The sequence below is a fragment of the Orycteropus afer genome, unplaced genomic scaffold (assembly GCF_000298275.1).
Source record: "Orycteropus afer afer isolate SDZICR_OR568_19922 unplaced genomic scaffold, OryAfe1.0 scaffold00085, whole genome shotgun sequence".
NCBI lineage: Eukaryota > Metazoa > Chordata > Mammalia > Tubulidentata > Orycteropodidae > Orycteropus > Orycteropus afer.
In genome coordinates, this window is record NW_006921672.1 from 8,104,608 (window position 1) to 8,126,003 (window position 21,396).

Consider the following 21,396-nt stretch of genomic DNA (forward strand, 5'->3'; position numbering starts at 1 on the left):
CCCGCGCCCCCCCTCGCGGAGCGCGGTATTTTTATCCGAGCGTGAACAGCCCTCCTCCTCCTCGCCGCACGCAGCCCGCTGTCAGCGCCGCGCCCCGAGCAGCGCGGGGGAGCCGAGCCGCGACCGCCTCCCGGGACCCCGAGGCGCGCGCCCCCAGCCCCACCGACCATCCTGCCCGCCATGGACCCCAAGGACCGCAAGAAGATCCAGTTCTCCGTGCCCGCGCCCCCCAGCCAGCTCGACCCCCGCCAGGTGGAGATGGTAAGGGGCCGCGCCACACCCGCAGCGGCGCCCTCCAACCCCGGACTCCTCTGCGCTCCGCGGCGGGCCTGGGAGTGGGGTCCAGGGAGAGCCCGGACCTTTGGCTGCCAGGACCGAGCGCCGGGCGGCGCACGAAGTTCGCGGCTGGCGAGTGCAACTTTTTCCCGGGACCTCGGTCCTGCTGAGCCCGCCCGGAGAATTCCGGCAGCGAGCATGGGGGTGGGGGGAGCGGGCCCAGGAGGGGGGACTGTCCTCTAGACCCCCCGCAGTGTCCTTGGTCCCTAGGATGCCACCGCGACCACGCCCGGGTCCTAGCCCCAGCGCTCCGTCAGACGTAGAAATACCATACACTGACCCCAATATACAGAGCAGCAGTATCCAGAGCTCCGCGGCTGCCCCGCAGACCTGCCCCTCTCCGTCCCACCCTGTGTGCTTAGGCTGGGGCTCCAGTATCATGCTTTGACCCTCTTCTGCCTTCAGGCCCTAGAGCCCCAACCCCAGTTATCACAGAAGCCAGACCTCTTCCCACAGACGACTGACTCCTCGGAAGTCCTTCCAGCCCCACTCCGCAACCCTCCAAGGGTCTGGAGAGAAGGAGGGCCCCGCCTCCCACGATCCCAGAGGCGGGTCACTTGTTGCTGGGATGCTGCGAGCGCCCAACAGAGCAGAGTGGGGCCAAGACATTTTGGGAGAAGAGATGGGGGATCTTGTGTGTGGCATGGGTCCTGGGCCTAAGCAGCTTTTTCTCTGGAGAGCAAGTTGGGAGCCTCGCTGGGGGAGGTGGCAGTTTCAGCTTGGCTCACCTGGTTCTCTGTGAATTTCCCTGGAGCTCAGAGGGGACCTAATTAACTGACAGTTGGTCTGATTGCCAAGCTAGGGGGTGGGGGTAGCTGCTGGGAGTGCTCAGGGCTCCCCCTAACCTTTCAGCCTGGTTCAGATACCAAGGAAGGCAAATTTTTGTTTTTAGGAGGCCTGGGGGGAAGGTTTTAAAGTCTGAGAGAGACTGTCAGAGGGGCTCAACCCGAGCTTCAGAGATGCTACCTTCATTCCCCTCCCGTGAGCCTGGCGCTCAGGCCCATCTTTGGCCTTAGTGTGAGGTTGGAGGTGCCTGGAGCGGGCGCTGCCCTGGCTCAGCCTTCCTCTGCAGCTGGATCTGGTTTCTTTGGAGCCCTTGAACTGACCTTAGGTGTGCAGGACCACGTGGGTACTGTGGTCCCTGGGGCATTTTCCCCAGAGAGCCCATCCCTGGCAGCTGGAGCCAGAGCCCACGTGGGCTCTTGAGGTCCAATGTCTTTAAAAAATTGGGAACGGGAGGGCCTCGGTAGGAGAGACGGACTGAGAGATGCTCTGTGGTGGAGTAGCTATGGAGTCGGATGGGCATGGGCGACCAGTTTTCTCGTCCTTTCTCTGCCTTGGTGTGCTGTGTGGCTTTGAGCACGCTGCTGAACATCTCTGAGCCTAGGTTTCCACTTCTGTAAAATGAAGGGGTTTGGCAAGCTATGGAGTTCCCGTCAGTGCTGACAAGTCTTTGATTCTAAGGTTCCCTGGAGGGTTCAAAGCACTGTTTGTTCCCTGCTGCCTGGCTGAGGGTGGGGGTGGTCAGCAGATGCTGCCGGTCCCTCACCAGCCCCTCTTCCTCTATCTACTTAGATCCGACGCCGGAGACCGACCCCTGCCATGCTGTTCCGGCTCTCAGAGCACTCCTCACCAGGTGGGGCCCCTTCCCTGCCCCCAGCCTTGAGTCTTCCCGGTCCTGGCCCCATAATGACCGTGATGCCTTCCTGGGGGCCCTACCAAAGTCCCAGGAGCAGGCCTAGCTGAGCAGGAGACCAGGGGGTGGGTAAGATCTGGGAGATCACCTCTCCTGGATTCTTTTGTTGGCCGGGGTCCCTCCCAACATAGGGAGGGAAAGGGCACCGCTCCCTTCCCCAGACACAGCCTTTTTAGAAAGTAACTCTGATTCTTCTCTCTCTCTCTCCCCCTTTTCCCCTCCCTCGGATTTCCTCCCTCCTTGTTCACGGTTCACTGGTGGCCTCCCTCAGAGGAAGAGGCCTCCCCCCACCAGGTGAGTTTCCAGGAGCTCCTGGGCCCTTTGGTGTGAGGTGGACAGGATTGCCTTCCAATCAACACAGCTACCCCTGCATACATTAGCATATCGCTTGGCAACCCATATAGGAGTGCCTGGTGCCAGGATACCACTGGCAGGCAGATTCTCCTCTGACCTTACCTGTCCCCTGTCAGACCCATCCCTTATGAGAGCCCCCTCAAAGTAGTGGGGCTGCCTCAGCTCAGGAGCAGGATCAGAGGGGCCAAGCGCCTGGACCAGCTGCAGAGGCCACACCAGGCTGCCCAGGGTGCTGGGGAGGGGGATGGAACAGAGGGATGGTGAAGGGAGGGGCCTCTGGTGATCTCACTGAACCTGGCACTTTCCTTGGCAGAGAGCCTCAGGAGAGGGACACCACCTCAAGTCGAAGAGAGCCAACCCCTGTGCCTACACACCCCCCTCGCTGAAAGGTATTGTCCCTGACCCTTCAGGCTGGCCATCCCTTTGAGAAGCTTATGGAACTGGGCTGACAGGGGGAGGAAGGGGAAATGCTGAGGTTTTCTCAGTGGGGGCAGGGATTGCCCTGTGCACCCCTACCCCTAATTGGAGACTGTTGTTGTTGTTGTTATGTGCCGTGGAGTCAGCCCCTACTCATAGGGATCCCTCCTTGGGTTTCCGAGGCAGTATCACTACGGAAGTAGGATTGCCCAACCTTCCTTCCGAGGAGTGGCTGGTGGGTTTGAACCGCCAGCCTTCTGGTTAGCAGTCAAGTGCCTTAGGCACTATGCTACCAGAGCTCCTAACTGGAGACTAGTTCTATCTTAATCTGGCAGTGAGAAAAAGGAGCCTAGAGGCTGGAAAGGGTGGCTGGGAGCCTTAAAATCTGGCTGCAGAGTTGAAGGAAGTGGCTGGTCTAAAATACTTTCATGGGGAAGAAAATGTTTATGCCTGGATTTGAAGGATGACTGGAAGTTTGACAGGACAGCAAGCCAGGATAGGGCATTCGAGGAAGAAGGAGGAGGGTGTGCGAAGGGAAGAAGATATGAAATCACAAGGGCTTTGAGGGCCTCTCTGGAGACTTGGTTTCTAGCAGGGGAGATGTGGGTGACACACCTAGAGGAGAAGGTAGGCTGATTGGGTTATGTGTGGGGGGTCTCTAAGCCCTAGGATGCCTTTCCACCTCCACCCTCAACTCCTGCCTGAGGCTCTTCCTGCCCTGGGCCAGCCCCCTTCTCCCACAGAGGGAGATAGAGAAGGAGGGGAAGGAGGCAGATAAGGGGGAGGCCGGAAGGGTGTGCTGAGAACTCCCTCGGGGGTGGGGGTGGGTTTAATGAGTTCCCAGCATTGGCCAAGGTCAACAGGTGCACCTGTCAGCCTGTTTGCCAGGCGTTGGAGCTCAGAGGAGAAGGGCTGGGAGGAGGAGAGAGGAAGGCAGAAACCCTCCCCCCTAGGACCTCCCATAGGAGAGTGAAGGGACAGAGCTGCAACAGGCAAGAGTGTGGTTCAGGACCTGGGAGGACTTCCCTATCTGTCGGGATGTGAGGAAGACCCTAATAGCAGGCCTAAGGGAGGAGGAGAGTGTGAGAAACCCTAGTCCTCTCCATCCTGGGCTGGGGAGGGGCTGAGTGGATGTAGAGAGTGGGAGGTGGTCCCAAGCCCCTGATTGTGGATCTGAGGAAGAGGTTAGGGCCAAAGTGCTTCCTGTTCACCCAGTAGTGACCAGAAATGTACCCACGCCCCCACTGTCCCTTTGAGCTGTGCTTTGGTAGCCTCTAGGTAGGGGGCTGCAGGAAAGTGGAGAGGGACCAGGAGGAGGCTGGGCAGTTTGGGGCTATGTTGGGACCTTTTGACCTTACAAAAGGAGATGGGGTAAGAATGAGGAGTTCAGGGCCCAGACATGGAGACAGAAGGAAACAGAGTCTGGGAGAGGTGAGGGGTAGACCCCAGAGAGCCCTGCCAGACAAGAGGCGCGGGGGAGGCACTGCACCCACTTATTGTTGTCACTGCCGCTCACGAACTCTCCTCCCCCCCCACAGGGGGAGGGAAGGCTTCCTGAGCTGTCACCTGCATCACCTCCTCCCCATCCTTCTCCCTCCCCTTCGTGGCCCCCTCAGAGGACCTTGCCCTCCCGCTTGGGACATTTTCTTTACTCCTTCCCTGTACAGGGAGGGCACTGTCTTGAGGCTACCACCCGTTCTGGGCCAAGGAAATTGCCTGGCAGGGTTGGGGATTTGTAGGAAGGAGTCAGGGGCCCTTGGGGGAAGTGGACAAACTTGAACGCCTTTGAAGGGGTGCTCTCCAAGGTCGGAGCGCTCACTCTTGGCTCAAGGTGAAGCTTTGCTTAGTCCTCAAGGCCAGGGCTGGGTGATTTATTGCATTTTTATTGCCTGGGTAATTTGCCCAGAGCCAGCAGGAGGCACTGGGCTGGGAGCTCTGGCAGGGTGGGGTGGTGGCACACACAATGGACCCTCTGTGCCTGTCCCTGAGTTGGCAGGAGCATGATGCCCTGCTCGCTCCACCGGAGGTTTCCAGCCTGGATCTATCCCTGTGGGCCTTCCGGCAGGGGGGAAGCAAGCAACTCTGCTCCACAGCTTGTCAGCTTCTCCTCTGTGGGCTATGAAGTTAGTGTCCCAGATGCACTAAGACCCCACCAGCTCCTGGTTCCCTGCTGACTCAGCCCAGAGTGTCCCCTCAATCCCTGCCATTCCCCCCAGGGTTCCCTAGTCCCGGTCCCCTTTCTCTAGTCCCCCGCTTCTTTCCATCTTTCAGAAACTTCTCTTCAGCTGCCCACACAGTTCTGTTCCTGGCCTTGGTGGTGGTGGTGGTGGTGTTGTGTGTGTGTATGCGCTGCTTTCTAGGTCAGCGCAGAGGGAGCTGGGAGCTTGGGGATGTGGGTCAAGATTGTAGGGGCTGCGTCTGAACACACCACCTCCCCAGGCCTGGGCTCCACTGGCTGCAGATGGTTATGTTCTCTGGTCCTGGATTGTTCTGCCCTTTGGACTCTTGGACAGGAGAGTTGGAATGTCATTTGTAACTGGACAGTGCTAGAGGCTGGAGACTGAGCACATGGCAGGCAGGATGGGGAGAGCAGTGAGCCCTAAGCAGCCTGGGCACTCTTCCAGAAACTGGAAGGGGTGAGTCCCCTAGGCTCTGGCCCACAGCCCTTCAACTGTTGCCTTGGGCTGAAGCTGGTAGGCTCTGTCTCCAGCACTGGGTACCTGGTGAAGCTGGGAGGTCCCAGCCAGGGAATGTTAAGTTGCCACAGTGCCCATCTAGTCTTGCCCAGCCTGGTGTAGAGAAGCTGCCTAGTGCCAGCTTCCAGGGTGCCAGCATCTTGGGGCAGCTTAAGAGCCAAACATGAGCAAGAGTCCATCCCCTACTTCTGCCAAGGCCTGGTCTCCAGCAGGGTGGCCTGTCGTCCTGAGAGGAGGCCCATGGAAAGAAGGCTACAGGCTGGGCCCCGCCCCTCACCAGCTGTGGGCAGCCTCTTGGGCCCGGCTGAGCCTTGCCTTCCTGCGCCCCTCTGTTCCAGCTGTGCAGCGCATCGCAGAGTCTCACCTGCAGTCCATCAGCACCTTGAACGAGAACCAGGCCTCAGAGGAGGAGGAGGATGAGTTGGGGGAGCTGCGGGCCCTGGGCTATCCCAGAGAGGATGAGGAGGATGAGGATGAGGAGGACGAAGAGGAGGATGAAGAGGAGGACAGCCAGGCTGAAGTCCTGAAGCGCAGCAGGGAATCTGGTAAGCTGAGGGAGTTGCAGTGCCCGGGTCCACCACCGTGGGCTAAGTGTGGGTCTTCCTTGAGCATCCTAGAAACCCCCTCCAGTTTGCAGTTTCTCACACGTAATCTGCAGTGACACCACAGAGACCCCAGCTGCTCACCCATCGGAGGCCTCATACGCAGCCTGACCTGAGACCTGGCTTACTCCCATCCTCGGCTCAGTCACTCTGTGTCTGTTCTCTAGTGCTGCTATAACAGAAATACCACAAGTGGATGGTTTTAACAAATAGAAATTTATTTTCTCACAGGTTATGAGGCTAGAAGTCTGAATTCAGGGTACAGCTCTAGGGGAAGCCTTTCCTTCTCTGTTGTTCCTGGAGGAAGGTCCTTGTCTCCACTGAGCTTCTGCTCCTTGGAGACCTTTACGTGGCTTGGCATGTCTCTTTCCCATCTCTGCTTGCTCACTTGCTTTTTTAATCTCTTTTATATCTCAAAAGAGATTGACTCAAAATACACCCTACACTAATCCTGCCTCATTAACATAACAAAGACAACCTATTCCAAATGGGATTATTGCCATTAGAGAAGTCAGCATTTATAACACATATTTTTGGGGGGAACACAGTTCAATCCATGTTGTTGTTGTTGTTGTTATTTGCCATCAAGTCGGCCCCGACTCATAGCGACCCCTCCTTGGGTTTCCGAAGCAGTATCACTACGGAAGTAGGATTGCCCAACCTTCCTTCCGAGGAGTGGCTGGTGGGTTTGAACCGCCAGCCTTCTGGTTAGCAGTCAAGTGCCTTAGGCACTATGCTACCAGAGCTCCTAGTTCAATCCATAGCACACTACTAATCAGGTTTTCCCTAATTCCTCTCTTCCCCAAGAATTAAGGCACTTGGAGTTTGAGGCTAGACCCAAGAAAGGACTTCCCGTCCATAGGGGTAAGGGGGCACTAGGAGATGCACGGATAGAGGATCGAGAGAGTCCAACGCCCCATTCGCCTGCATTTCCCAACCTAGGGTTTGATCTCTGCTGGGAAGCAGAGGGCTGGCTGGTACAGCTCCTTCTCCAGGACCCAGTGGCTACATCTTCTTCTTGCTCCCTAGGCTGGGTGGGAGGGTGCCCTCTAGTGTGCAGAAGAAGAAACAAGGATTCAAGAACCAGCCTGGTCCTTAGCACCTTCAACCCCAGTGGCCTGGGAAGAAAGGAGTCAGGGAGGGGCCTAAGACCCACAGACAGCCTCAGAGTCAGAGGCCTCAGATCCAAAACCTATCACAGAGCACCCCAAGGCCCAGAGAATTTGTAGGCAGAAAGATCACATCCTCCCATGATTGTTTCTTCTATGCCTGGCCATGGAAGGTTGTGCCACTTCTATTCTCCTTTAAAAAAAAAAAAAAAACAACCAGTTACGGTTGATTTCTGACTCCTGGTGACCCCAATGTGTGTCAGAGTAGAAGTGTGCTCCACGGGGTTTTCAATGGCTGATTTTTCAGAAGTACATCGCCGGGTCTTTTTCCGAGGCATCTCTGGGCAGACTCAAACCTCTAGCCTTTTGGTTAGCAGCCAAGCTGAACCATCTGTACCACCTAGGGACTTATCTAGGAGCTCTGGTACCATAGTGCCTAAGGCACTAGACTGCTAACCAGAAGGCTGGTGGTTCAAATCCACCAGCCACTCCTCGGAAGGAAGGTTGGTCAATCACTTCCATAGTGATACTCCCTCAGAAACCCAAGGAGGGGTCACTATGAGTCGGATCTGACTTGACAGCAGTGAATTTGGTTTTTTGGTTTAGGGACTTGTCTACCCCTTCTGGTGCATGTCCAACTTTTTAGTCCCATTATGAAAAGCAGTGGTCCCCTCCTGCTTGAAGTGGCCCTGCACCCAGACAAAATGGCTTGGGCCTCCTTCCTGTTTCCATCTCTAGTGGTGGGGGCATTAGCCAGGGGAGGAAAAACTCCCAGATTTTGCTGCCAGCAATGGGGGAGAGCTGGAAGAGCTGAGTCAACTCCCACTGAAACCCCAGAACAGGTAGGAAGGAGGTGAGAGGAGACTGTTCCCTCAGGAAAAATGAGTCAAGTGACAAGACTACCAAGGAGCAATACCAACCACCACCACTTGTGGACTGAGTGGCTCTTTGGTGCCAGCACTGGGCCGGGCACTGTATTATCTCATTTAAGGTCATGTACACAATTTCCCCCTTTCTCTCCCCTTCAGAGGGTAAAAATGACTCATCTAAGTCATGCAGCTAGTCATTGGAAGAGCTGTCTTAGTCTAGTGCTCTCTTCACTCTACCATGGTCCCTTAGAAACTCAGCCTCGACCAGCAGAGACATGCCACACACTCCAGGATAGCTGGATGGGTATTCAGAGCCTGTATTTTTATCCCCTTTCTTCCGTCCCCAGCTGGACAGAAAGCAACCTGTGGTCAGGGTCTGGAGGGGCCCTGGGAGCGCCCACCCCCTCTGGATGAACCCCAGAGAGAGGGAAGCTCTGAGGATCAAGTGCAAGACCCTGCACAAAGTGGTGGGTGAGGCCCAGAGTGTGGGACGGGGGAGTGTGGGATGGGGGAGTGTGGGATAGGATCTTGAGAGGTGGGGCCGGCTCCTGAGTCCCTTGATGCTTGCCTTGCAGGGCTGGGGAAGGAGTCACAACATCCTGCACCCCCTGAGCCTGGCACCTAGGCACCAAGCCTTGCATCTCCCAGGAGGGAGCAAGTGGAGGGGACATCGCTGTTCTCCATAAGCCCATTCTGTCCTTACCCTATTTTGTGCCCTTCCCCTCACCCGCTAGGGCTGCGGCTTCTGACTTTTAGGAGACTAAGGCTGGTCTGTGTTTGCTTGTTCGCCTACCTTTGGCTGATGCCCAGATTTCTGGGCACTTGCTACTTGATGCCTACCCCTGCCAGTCGTTCCCCCATTCACCCAATGGGAGGTGGGATGTAAGAGAGCCTGCATTGGAAAATCCAGGAACCTGGGGACAAGGGTTTACCCTTTGCAATTCTACTCCCCAGGCCCCCTCCCCTGGGCACAGGAGACCACAGGGCAGGACCCTAAGATCTGGGGAAAGAGGGTACTGAGAACCTGTAGGTGCCCTTAGATTCTTCTCCATCTCCTCTCATATGGGGGATTCCAAGTCACCGCCCCTCACTGGCTTCTACCAGGGCCCAGGACTCAGGCATCCTTCTCCACAGCCTCGACATTTTGGAAATCTTCCTTTTACCACCCCTGCTCCCCAGCCTGGGTGCCTGGAAGATGGACTGGCAGAGGCTGCTTTGTTGCATTTTGTATGTGCTTTGATGCCAGGAATGCCGCCTTGTATGCATCCTTGTTGGGGCACATGGTGGGGATAGCCAGGTTCTCCTTGTCCTCCAGCTGCTCTGCCCCCTCTCCTTCTCCCTGACTCCAGGTCTGAACCTCTCCCTTGCTGTAATAAATCTTTGTAAATAACTGTGCTGAGACTCCTCTTTCAGGGGAAAGGGGCAGGGCAGGGGAGATAGGAAGAGGGTTACTAATGTTCGGGACCTGATTGGTGGTCATCCATTGGGTCAGGGCTGTGACCCTAGTGTCTGGAGGTCTAGTCTAGGAGTTTTTCCTGCAGACAACACATTGGGGCATTCTTGGGAAGTGCCACGGAAATCCTAGATCCTGCTAGGAATAGCTGACAGAGACAGAGGGGGAAAGACAAAGCCCTTCAAGAGTTATTGCATATTCCTCCAGGGATCTGTGCTCCTGTCTCATCCCCACATGGCCTTCTCTCAGGAAGTTCCCCCTTTTTCCACAGTGCCAGGACTGTCTGGGCCAATAACGATCACCCTTCGGGGTTCTTTCCAATTCTTTCCATCCTTAGAGCCAAAACCAAAAACCAGACCCACTGCGTTCCAGTCGATTCTGACCGCCAATCTTTCCGTTAGTAGCCCAGTGCCACCAGGGCTCCTAAAAGGGTGAACGCACGTCCCTCGCTCTGTTGTTATAGTTTGTTGAGGTGTTCATCTGGAGAGACCTCGTTCATACCGAGTAGGGTTGCCTGTAATCTTTATGGAAGCCAATCGGCAGGCCTAGGTCTTCCGCAGTGTCGCTTTTTGGTTCCCAGCCGAGCGCAGATCGCCTGTACCATTCAGGGACCCTTAGCGTGATCCTCTAACAGTCTTAACTTCAGCGGTAGCCCCACTTCCAGCTAGTTTTTGCAGGTCGGAGGGCTTGAGGGCGGAGTCTGAACCAAAGGGGCGGGGCTTAAGGCCTACGCACACCCCGGTTCGCTCTTGGGAGCGGACTCAGCGGCGGAAGTGGCGGCGCTGGGAGGTTCCCTTCCGCTCATAGGCGCTGCCGGGGCCGCGGAGCTGGATTGCGGCTGGGGCAGAAGAACCAGGGCTGTTGCTGACATGGAGCAGGTGGGTCCTGGGGCGGCCACGGGAGCCGGGGTGATGGCACGAGGGCTATACCTTGCCTGCAGATCCTGCCTCCCTGCCCTGTGTCCGTTCTTGGCTCTGTCCGACCCTTTCCACACGCCCCGATTCCCAGGTTCCGCCCCCTTTCTCTGCTGGGCCTAGCTCCGCCCCGCACTGAGTTGGGGGGCTCTGGCGCTGACCCTCCGCGGCCCCGCCCACCTGTGATCTCTTCCCAAAGCCTCTCACTTAACTGTGATGGCAGAAGCGAGGGGGAAGGTATCTAGGTATTGAGTATGGGGTGGGAGCAGGACTTGAGAATGAGAAGGAAAGTAAAGTATCCCACTAGCTGTGCATTTCACTGTCGTCCAAAGTCTCCCCCAGCTTCCTTTGGAAAAGAGCATGAATCACTTTTTATTGTTGTGTGCCATCAAGTCGATTCTGGCTCATAGCGACCCTGTATGGGACAGACTAGAACTGCCTTTTAAGAGTTTCCAAGGCTGTATGTAAATCTTTATGGAAGTAGATTGCCAGCCGCATCTTTCTCTCGCAGAGTGGTGTTTGAGTTCAAACCACCGACCTTTTTGGTTAGCAACCGCAGGCTTTAACCACTGCACCACCAGGGCTCCTTAACACCAGTGATCTCCATTCCTAATTGATACGCGCCCCTTCCCCCGAATCAACATCTCCTGGCTTTCATCCATCTGCTCTGATGGTACCTTCAAATTTTTGTCTTTTGCCCAACCCCTCATTCTGTACACTGAATCTGGATGGTCTCATTATTCCCTGGCTCCAGTTTTACATCTTCTAAATACTCAAAACGCTCTGAACTACGTCTTCAGTGTAGCCCCTCCATGGAGCCCCAGGCTTGGTGGTCCAGCTGCCTGCTGGACAGCTAAGCTTACATTCGTTTGTAGGACACCTCAGACTTACTGTCTAAAACCTGAGCTGTTCTTTTCCCCTGCAGATTCATTCTTCCTCTGTGATTGCATCCCAGCCAGAAACCTGAGAATTATCTTACATTCCCTCTTTTCCTTCAGCTCCCACATCTAAAGGGTGACATAGTCCAGCTGACTTCCTGAACATCTTCAGTCCTAATCCTGCCCCTTCAGCTCTTCTGTTACCGTCTTTGTCCATTACGTCTCTCACCAGGATCACTACAGTAGCTTCTGGCAACTAGTCATGGTTGTCTCCAACCTGGTCTCCAAACTGCAACTCTTGTGTCCTTTTCAAACATAAATCTAATAGTGTCACTTTCCTGCTTAAAAACCTTTAATGGCTTCCCATTGCCTGTGTGAGAAAGCAGGCTAAGTGCCTAGCACAATTTACAAGCTCTGTGATCGGACTCCTTCCCTACTAATCTCCTATATACACCCTAAGGTCCAATGGTACGATGCTGCAGGATCTGTCTTGCCCACATCTTGCTGTTTCATGGCTCCGTACTTTGCACACCCAGCCCCTCTGCCAGGCTAGGACTACCTACTTTATCTGCTAGGCTACCTCCAGCTTTCCTTCAGTCCTCTGTTCAAGTAGCACCCCTCTGGCTCACCCCACCTCAAGGCTAAATATTTCCCCTCTGTGTCCTCTCAAAACCCTACCCATAAGAACGTGTTGTTGTAGGTGCCATTGAATCAGTTTCAAGTCATAGCAACCCCATGTGAAACCCCTATACGGTTTCCTAGGCTGTCATTTTTATGGGAGCAGTTCCCCACGTCTTTCTCCCACAGAGTCAGTAAGTGGATTTGAACCACCAGTATTTTGGTTATCAGCTGAGCACTTCACTGTTGCAGCAACAGAGCTTCTCTAAGAACATACTCACTGTTGTCGAGTCAATTCTGACTCATGGTAACTCCCATTGGGTTTCTGAGGTGGTAAATTTTTGCCAAAGTTGATTGCACCATTTTCCTTCCACGGAGGAGCTGGTGGGTTTGAACTGCCAACCTCTGGTTAGCAGTCAAATGCCTTACACGCTATGCCACCAGCGTTCCTTTCTAAGAACATGGTGGTTGGGAAAACCTCAATCAACCTGCCTGGCTTCTGATACTGTTTTGTGACCTCTATGAAGGCAGTGCTTCAGTTTCCTTATTTATCTATGAAGATATTAATGTACCTGCTTCACAGAGTTTTTGTGAGGATTAAATGAAGTAATATATGTGTAGGGCTTCAAACAATGCCAGGCACATGAGTACTCAATCTGTCAGTGTTAGATATTATTGTTTATAAGGAGCTCTGGTGGCACAGTGGTTAAAACATTTGGTTGCTAACAAGATCAGCAGTTTGAACCTACTGGCTGCTTTGTAGTAGAAAGATGAGGCAGGCAGTCTGCTTCTAGTCTTAGAAACCCTGTGGGGCAGTTCTAATCTGTCCTAAAAGGTTGCTCTGAGTCAGAATTGACTCGATGGCAGTGTGTTTTTTTTTTTTTTTTTGCTTTATTACTGTTTATATAAGAACAGCGTAGCACACCAGTTATTATTTTTAATTTCATAAGTGGCTTGAGGACTCCTGGTGTGGCTGGCTTCTCATTGTACCCCAGAGCTCTAATGCCTGGCTCTTTGCCAGTAAGTGTTGGGGTAGGGGTTCTTGGGGGCAAGATTTGAATTTATTGAGTGAGAATTCGAGGATGAAAAAGACCCAGACCTGACATCAGTCTACTCAGGAAGATGAATCTGAAAATGAATAAATGTTACATGAAGGAAAAAAACAAAAAACAACCACCAATCCAGTTCCCAGTTGCTATTGAGTTGACTGCAACTCATGGTGACCCCATGAGTGTCCGAGTAGAAGTGTGCTCCATCAGAATTTTAGTGGCTGATTTTTTTTTTTTTAATTTTATTTTGATTTGGGTGAAGATTTACAGAGTAAATTCACTTTTCATACAGCAGTTCACATATACTTTGTCTCATGTCATTGACCAAAATTTACAATGCAACAGCTCCCCTCCCACTTCCTCCCCATAGTTACCTCTTCCCAGTGTCCATCCCTCCATACTCTTCTTCGCCCTGAGCTATCTCCCTGTGCATAAGCAGCCCTTCCTTCTCCCATGATTGTTCTCTCCAGGGCGTGTGTCTACTTGAGGTAAATGTTTAGCTCACATGCCTGTACTTTGTTTGGCTGGAAACCACAGGTGTGGGTTCAATTCCAGACCTGAAGGGCAGCTAGGGGCCATAGTCTCAGTGGTTCCACCAGGCTCTGTTGGACCAGCAAATCTTTTTTTTTTTTTTGCTTCCAAATGATTTTGAGTTTTGTTCCACATTGTTCTCCCTCTCTATGCAGGATCTCCTACATCCCTTCCAAGTAGATGACAGTGGTAACCGGGAACCATCTAGTTCTTCTGGTCTCATAGTTGTATAGGTTGCAGATCGGATGGTGTACCAGTCTCTAGGACTGATTGCTTCCATTCATTTGGTTTTCTTCTTTCTTCTTGATGAGGAGAGACCCGTTGTTGCATCTAGATGACAGCTTGCTAGCTTTTAAGATCCCAGTCGCTACTCACAAAAGTAGGAGGTGGAACAATGTTTTGTATAGTATGTTTTGTATAGCCAATTGAGCTTGATGTCCCCTGCGACTATGGTCCCAAGAGTGGCTGATTTTTTTGGAAGTAGATCACCAGCCCTTTCTTCTGAGACACCTCTGGGTGGACTCTTAACTGCCAGCCATATTATTAACTGTTTGTACCATCCAGGGATTCTAAATGTTATATGGCAACTCTTCAATTCTAGAGAAATGGATGTGGAGCTCTGGGAACCCAAGAGAGAAAAGGCCAGGAGCAACTTCTCAGTGGGGCTGACAATTAGTGAGAGGCCTTACAGCAAGATGAGTTTACCAGAGGGAGAGAGAAGCCAAGTGGGCTTCAGAGAACAAAGCTCTGGTGCTGGGGGGTGGGGGGAGATGGGGCAGCCTCCTCTGCTGGCCTGGTGATTCCTCTCCTGGCCATAAGGAAGTGTCCCCTGGATTAGGAGGACCATGCGCTGGGAGGTCTAGGACCTGAGGAAAAGGTCAGTGTGAATGCCTTTGGGCTGGGCCTTTGTACATGCTGGTTTGCCTGCTGGGAATGCCAGTCCTCCTTTCCTTCAGCTGGTAGATGCTCATTCTTCAAGGCTTGGCTCCAATGGCTCCTCCTCCCTGTGACTGCCCTGACCTCACCCGCTCCAGCCTGGGTCAGATGCTCCTTTCTGTGGGAGCCCACAGTCCTTTGTTCATTCCTGCCGGAAAGCACTGATCACAGCCGGGCACCATGTAGTATTTATTTCCCAGCTCAGAAGTGCTGATGGACCAGAACCGGGTCCTGTGTCCCTAGGGACCAGCACAGTGTCTAACACACTGTAGACACTCAGGACATGTGCTTTGCATTATCTTGAGCTCTCACATACCTGGACTTGTTTGGGGAGGGAGTGCAGGTGCAGGTGAGACCAGAAATCCTGGGCATTGGGTAGCACAGACATGCTCCTTTGAGTGGTAGAGATTGTTGGCTTTATTGTATAGATAGGAAGCTGAGACTCATGGAGGTAAGGTCAGAGTCACTCAGCAGGGCTTTAAGTTTGGGTTTTTTTTTTTAATTTTTATTGTGATTTGGGTGAAAGTTTACAGAGCAAATTCATGCAGCAGTTCACACCCACTTGATTGCAATGTCTCATGACATTGATTACAATTTCCCACAGTGCAATAGCTCTTTCCCCACTTCCTCCCCATAGTTACCTCTTCCCTGTGTCCTTCCCTCCCATGCACTCCCCCACCAGCTGTCTCTCAGTGCATACACTGCCCTTCTACTCTCCCATGATTGAGTTCTCCAAGGAGTGTATCTACCTAATGTAAATGTTCAGCTCATATGCCTGTCTTTTGTTTGGCTGGAAGCCCCAGGAGTGGGTTCAATTCCAGGCAGCTAGGGGCCATAGTCTCAGGGGTTCTACCAGGCTCTATCAGACCAGCAAACCTGGTCCCTTTTTTTCAATGATACTGACTTTTGTTCCACATTGTTCTAGTCTATCTAGGATCTCCTACATAGATCCCCCTCTGAGTGGTTGACAGTGGTAGCCGGGCTCCATCTTGTTCTTCTGGTCTCATAGTCTTATAGGCTGAGGATCACATGGTATGCTGGTCCCTTGGACTAATTGTTTCCATGCATCTTTTGTTTTCTTCATTCTTCTTTGCTCTGGATGAGGAGAGACCCATCGTTGCATCTAGGTAGCTGCTTGCTAGCTTGTAAGATCCCAGTTGTTACTCACCAAAGCAGGATGTGGAACAATGTTTTTGTGTAGTATGTTATGCCAAGTCACTTAGCAGGGTTTTAAAATACTGTTTCCTGACTCCATGTTCACAACTGCCTCCCAGAGACTGCACAGGCAGGAGTTAGAAATGGTGTGGGACCTAGGGTAGAAGGGAGCAGCTGCCACATCAGTGGGATGAGGGATGATGAAGGCATCCCGTTTGACCAGGCATGTGTCCTTCTGAACTTTACCTGCCTGGTCCTGGCTTTTTTGTCCAGTCAGGGCTGGTGCTGGGAGGAGTCTGTGTGGATTAGCCGTACCCTTGGATGGGGGCTTCTCTTGAGTGGGCTGATGAGATGGAAATCTCTCCAGGAAGTTGACTGGCACTTTTCAGACTGAACTTGGGAACTTGACCTCATCAGCCCCAAGTTTACCCAGCAGGGATGAGGGTGGAGCTGGACTTACTAGAGCAATGTACACGAAGCTCTGGGAATCCAAGAGAAAAATGCCAGGGGCTGGGGGTCTTGGGCTCACAGAGCTGGGGTGTGGCATGGGGGAGGAGGGAAGTAGGGCTGAGTAGATGTCAGTTGTTAGGGTTTTCCAGTAAGCTCTGCTGCTCGGGAGGGGGTGGGTAGGGTGATGAATTTCCTTTCTGTTTTGCCTTGGCACTTCCTCTTCTACTTCCCCAGAAGGAAAGGAGAAAGGAGCAGGGCTTTGACTTTGAGATCTTGTCGTTGCTGCCTTGCACCCCTCTTTAAATTCCCACTTCTGCAGGGAACTTACCAAACTTCTGTGGTGGTTGAGGTGTGGTAGTGACCAGTTAGCCACTGTGCAAGGCTGATGGAGTGACCACTGAGCCCTGATTTACAGGAAGACCTAAGATGTGTCATCCTGGATCAGCTCCCTGAGGCGGGTGCCCATCCCCCCATCCAGCAGTACTTATGGGACCCTCAGTTTGGGCAAAGTGACATGCTGGACATGCCTGGTCTAGCCCAGGACCCTGCCTACAGCCCTATACCCAGGGAGAATAATAGCAGTAATAAACCAAACCAAACTCACTGTCATCGAGTCGATTCAGACTCATAGTGACCCCCATAGGGTTTCCAAAGCTCCAAATCTTTATGGAAACAGACTGCCACATCATTCTTCCACAGAGCGTCTGTGGTTTGAACCACTGACCTCTGGTTAGCAGCCAAATGCCTTAACCACTGCACCACCAGAGCTCCTTAATAGTTAAATAAACGTTGTTGTTGTGTGCCATCGAGTCGGACCCGACTCATAGCAACCCCTCCTTGGGTTTCCGAGGCAGTATCACTACAGAAGTAGATTGCCCCATCTTCCTTCCGAGGAGTGGCTGGTGGGTTTGAACCGCCAGCCTTCTGGTTAGCAGTCAAGTGCCTTAGCCACTATGCTACCAGAGAACAGCTCTGTGAGGTGGGCAATATACTATCCCTATTTTACCCACCAGCCACTCCTCGGAAGGAAGGTTGGGCAATCCTACTTCCGTAGTGATGCTGCCTCGGAAACCCAAGGAGGGGTCGCTATGAGTCGGGGCAGACTCGACGGCAAATAACAACAACAATTTTATAGATAAGATGACTGAGGCTTAGATTCATTGATCTGGTCAAGGGCACACAACCCTGTAAGAATGGCCTTGGGCTCTTGACTTGAGATTTGATATCTGTTCCCAAAACCCACATGCTTTGCCCTGTCCCAGGGTGGGCATTACAGATTCATGGACCAACTAACTTACCAGACGTTCACTGACTTACTGGATATGCAGCAAGGGCCAAGCACTGTGGCCTTGGCCTTGGGGCTTGAGTCTTCTAGGCTCAGATCTAACTGTGTGTTAAGGGAAGTGCTGACTCGGAGTCCCGAGATCTGGTCGAGGAGTCCTAGAGGTGAAGGGGAAGCCTTTTTCCAGGAGCTGACTTTTGAACTGGTCTCCGAAGAAAGAGTCGGAGTCCTCCAGAATAAGATTGTTCTAGAATGAGGAAATTGAAAGCAGAGGCACAAAAGGAAGGTGGCTGTGTTGTGTCCTGGGAGTAGCCTGCGGTCTGTGTAACTGAGAAACCAAAAACAGTAAATCTCTACAGAAGTAGATTGCCCCATCTTCCTTCCACGGAGTGGCTGGTGTGTTTGAACCACCAACCTTCTGGTTAGCAGTCAGATGCCTTAGGCATTACACCACCAGAGCTCCTTAATTAATAGTTAATTAAATATTAGTGTGTATGACTGAAGTGGAGAATATGGGGGTCGGGGGTCAGGGTGGGCATCTACTGCTATGGCAAGAGAGGAGTGTGGTCTGAGGTCCTTCTCCAGGACCATTGCTGTCAAAGGAATCTAACTCTTCCTTGAGTCTCTCCCTGCAAGTCAGAGCTCAGGGAAGAGGAGGGGAGCAGCTGCCATGCCTGATAATGCCTGGGAAATGGGTTCCCCTTGCCTACTTGTGGGTAGAAGTGGTTTTTGGAGGCAGCAGGGAAAACCACAGCTGTCTAGGTAAGAGATGATGGTGGTTGGGCCTGGGATGGGGTGGTAGAGTTAGAAGGGACCAAGATGTCCTGACCTCATGATATCAGCTACCTCCTTCTGTTTGCCCCAATCTGAGACCCTACCCAAAAGCCCCTATTGCAAGGGGGGCTGGCATTTGGTGTTTGCTAGGGGTGAGTAGGAGAAGGCCTGGGGAGGGGGTGAGGGCTATGGCCACCCCTCTTTTGCTTTAGGGGAGGACTTACTATGCTCAGAGACCTGATTTGTGCACCCTGCTCATCTGTCCCCTCCAACCTAGGATGGTAAAACCCCCAATTTCTCCCTTCCTCTTGCCCTCTCACTTTCTTAAAACCTTAGCAACTCAGCTTCTGCAAACACACATTGAGTATCAAGTGTGCAACCATCCCGGGCAGACTTCTTCACGCCACATGCGCTTTTCTCCCCCCAACACCTCAGAAGGCGCTTGGGAGGGGGCTGGTGACAGCAGGCGGCAGGCTTGGCGGTGGGGTGGAGGGCATCTCCTAGGGCTGAGTGGCAGCCTGGCCGTCTCCAGCCTCCCACCACACTCCTGCCCCCCATTACGAGGGCCCACGGTGGGTGGCGGCCACCATAGTTGTTCTGCTGGCAGCTATGGACCTCTGCCCTGCCTGGCACCCCCTCCAGGGACAGGAGCTGGAGCTGGCCGTAGAACCAGACTCAGCTGGTTTTACTCAGAGTCCTCTGAATGGTTTTCAAACTGCATCCATGGAGCTGCCTCCAGAGTGATCCTGGAAAGGCTCACCTTTGAAGCAAGCGTGACCAGTGGGGCTCTGTGCAGCCTCCTTCACCCTCAGAAAGACCCCCTCCTCTCCCGCTCCTCTCCTGCTATGACAGTTGATGTTCCTCCATCCCACACTCTCCACTCCAATCATCATATGGTTGTTTTAGTCATTTCTTTTTGCTGTTGTTCAGAATTGTTGTCATTGTAATGTGCCATCAAGTCGGACCTGACTCATAGCGACCCCTCCTTGGGTTCCCAAGGAGGTATCGCTACGGAAGTAGATTGCCCAACCTTCCTTCCAAGGAGTGGCTGGTGGGTTTGAACCACCAACCTTCTGGTTAGCAGTCAAGTGCCTTAGGCACCACGCTACCAGCGCTCCCAGCTGTTGAGAATATACAAAACACACCAATTCAACAGTTTTTACATGTACAATTTAGTAAGGTTGATTCCATTCTTCGAGCTGTGTGACCATTCTCACCCTCCTTTTCGGGTTGTTCTCCCTCATTCACATAAACTCACTGCCCCCTAGGGCTCCTATCTAATCTTTGAAGTTGCTGCTGTTAACTTGATCCCATAAAGATATGTGTTTAAAGAACATGATGTTTAAGACAAGCAGTCTTTACTGCTTAAGCTGAGCTGTTGTTTGATACTATATTGTTTTATATATTTAGGTCTGAGTAAGGTTTTACGTTTTTGAAGGTTTCCTCTGCTTAAAAAAAAAAAAAAAGGTTTTCAAACCACTGAGTTTTTCCCAGATAAAGAAATGGAGACTTGGTGAGAAGTGACTTGTCCAAAGTTACTTGGAATTAATTAGTGGCTCTCCCAAGACTGGGACACCATGCTCTCGACTCCTGACCAGTGCTCTTGTCGACTCCACAAGCTGTCACTTGGTTGGACTCTGAGAACCCTTCACTGGGGGGTATAGAATCCCCTTTCTTTCTCTGACTCTTGGCCAGCTGTCTCCACCCCTGCTTGGCTCCCCCTTAACCTTGTGTCTTCAGTGATCCCCCAACACCTCTGCCTGCAGGCCCCATCTGTGTCTCTCGCTTCACAGGCGATGTCTGTGTGTGCGAGTGTCAGTGCTATTGCCGCTCCCAAGTGTATCTCACACCCAAGCTGCTGCCACCCAAGTCCTGTCCCCAGGGAGGGAGGGAGAAGAATAGGAGCAAAGGGAATGTAGGGAAGCCTCGCCACCCAACAGTGAGAAATGGCAGGAGAGAGGGATCGGGAAGGGAAAAGAGAACATGGGGGAGAGGAGCAAGGAGGGAAGAGACAGATGGAGGATGGAGTGGAGAGAAAGGCTCAAATGGGAGAGACGAGGGGAACAGAGACCCGGAGAGGGGGAAGATGTAAAGACAGACACAGGAGGTAAGGAAAAGAGATGAGAAAGAAAAGACAGATGGGAAAGAGGGGAAGAGAGGTGGAGACACAGAGGAGGGGAGACAGGTCTAGCAGGAGACAGGAGGGCCTTTAGAGACAGGAAATGTCATGTACCCCCGAGCTGCGGTCCTGTCACAGTGAGGGATGCACCAAGCCTACGTCTGGCACCAGGTCTGGCTGATGGATGGTGGGGGTTCCTGCTGCTGGGGCCCTGTCACATGCCCTCTTCTGACTGCCTCCTTCCAGAGCTGGGCCTAGCTTCCCCTCAATACCTTCCAGATGAGCATGTCGTGGGGGCGCTGGGTGTGTGGTGTTGGGGGTAGGCTGCTGCCTCTGCCTCGCCCTGCCCCAGCCTCTGCTGAGAACAGTCTGCTCCTATTACTGGGGTTTGCAGGGGCAGAGGGACAGACGAGCTGGCTTTCTCAGAATCTGCTGGCTATAGGCCGGGGGCTTGTGTTGGACCTGGGAGGGCAAGAGGCCCAAGGAGGATGGGAATATAGCAAAGACACAGAGGGGACAGGGAATCAGGGAGGACTGAGGAGAGGAGAGAGGGTAGATCTTGCCAGGATCAGCAACAGACATCTAGGACTTCCCTTTGTTAGCCCCAAGCCTGCCCCTGGTGCTGGGGTATGAGAAGCCTTGGGGAACCTACACCCTGAACCCCAGGCCCTGATGTACCCCTAGCATCTCCTCCCTGGCTCCCAGCTGATCTTTCCTTTGCTTCCCGCCCCTCCCCCCCACCTTCCTTCCTTTGCCCAGTCTTTCTCCTGACCAGGCCAGGAGAGCAGGGGACGGGGCCTTTTAGGCCCTCTTGCTATGCAAATGGGTAGAGCAGACACCTCAGGCTGGAGGCTACGTATCCGGGAAGGAGTGCTCCAAGGCTCCGTGTGTGTTCATGGGAATTTCACTCTGTGTTTGCATAGGAGGGATTTGCCCATTCACCTCTCTGAGTCATAGTTACCTTATCTGTAAAGTAGGAGGAACCTTCCATGTGTGGCCAAGAAACATGACCAGGGACATAGTATCTTGTGGGCAGTGAAGCACTGGGCCAGCTTTGGGTGGTGGCTGATTCTTATCCTCTTTAGGGTTTGTCCTGTAGCTTTCTGCTTTGTGACATGGAACTGGGGGCCAGGAAGACCCTTTGGATATTCACTGCTT

General features: G+C 53.0%; 1 protein-coding gene across 1 annotated transcript; it reads left to right on the top strand.

Moving 5' to 3' along the window:
* Positions 1–180: 180 nt before the first annotated feature.
* On the top strand, positions 181–8,704 carry PPP1R1B (protein phosphatase 1 regulatory inhibitor subunit 1B). Its single transcript, XM_007942030.2, has 7 exons — positions 181–261; positions 1,912–1,972; positions 2,304–2,326; positions 2,700–2,775; positions 5,838–6,044; positions 8,427–8,546; positions 8,655–8,704. The coding sequence occupies exons 1-7, from the start codon at positions 181–183 to the stop codon at positions 8,702–8,704; spliced, it is 618 nt and encodes a 205-aa protein (XP_007940221.1).
* Positions 8,705–21,396: the final 12,692 nt, after the last annotated feature.

Excerpts from the sequence above, each read along its gene's own strand:
- PPP1R1B (XM_007942030.2), top strand. The coding sequence starts at position 181 with ATGGACCCCAAGGACCGCAAGAAGATCCAGTTCTCCGTGCCCGCGCCC. Across the intron at positions 2,327-2,699 it reads AAGAGGCCTCCCCCCACCAG|AGAGCCTCAGGAGAGGGACA; the intron begins GTGAGTTTCCAG and ends TTTCCTTGGCAG. Across the intron at positions 2,776-5,837 it reads CACACCCCCCTCGCTGAAAG|CTGTGCAGCGCATCGCAGAG; the intron begins GTATTGTCCCTG and ends CCTCTGTTCCAG.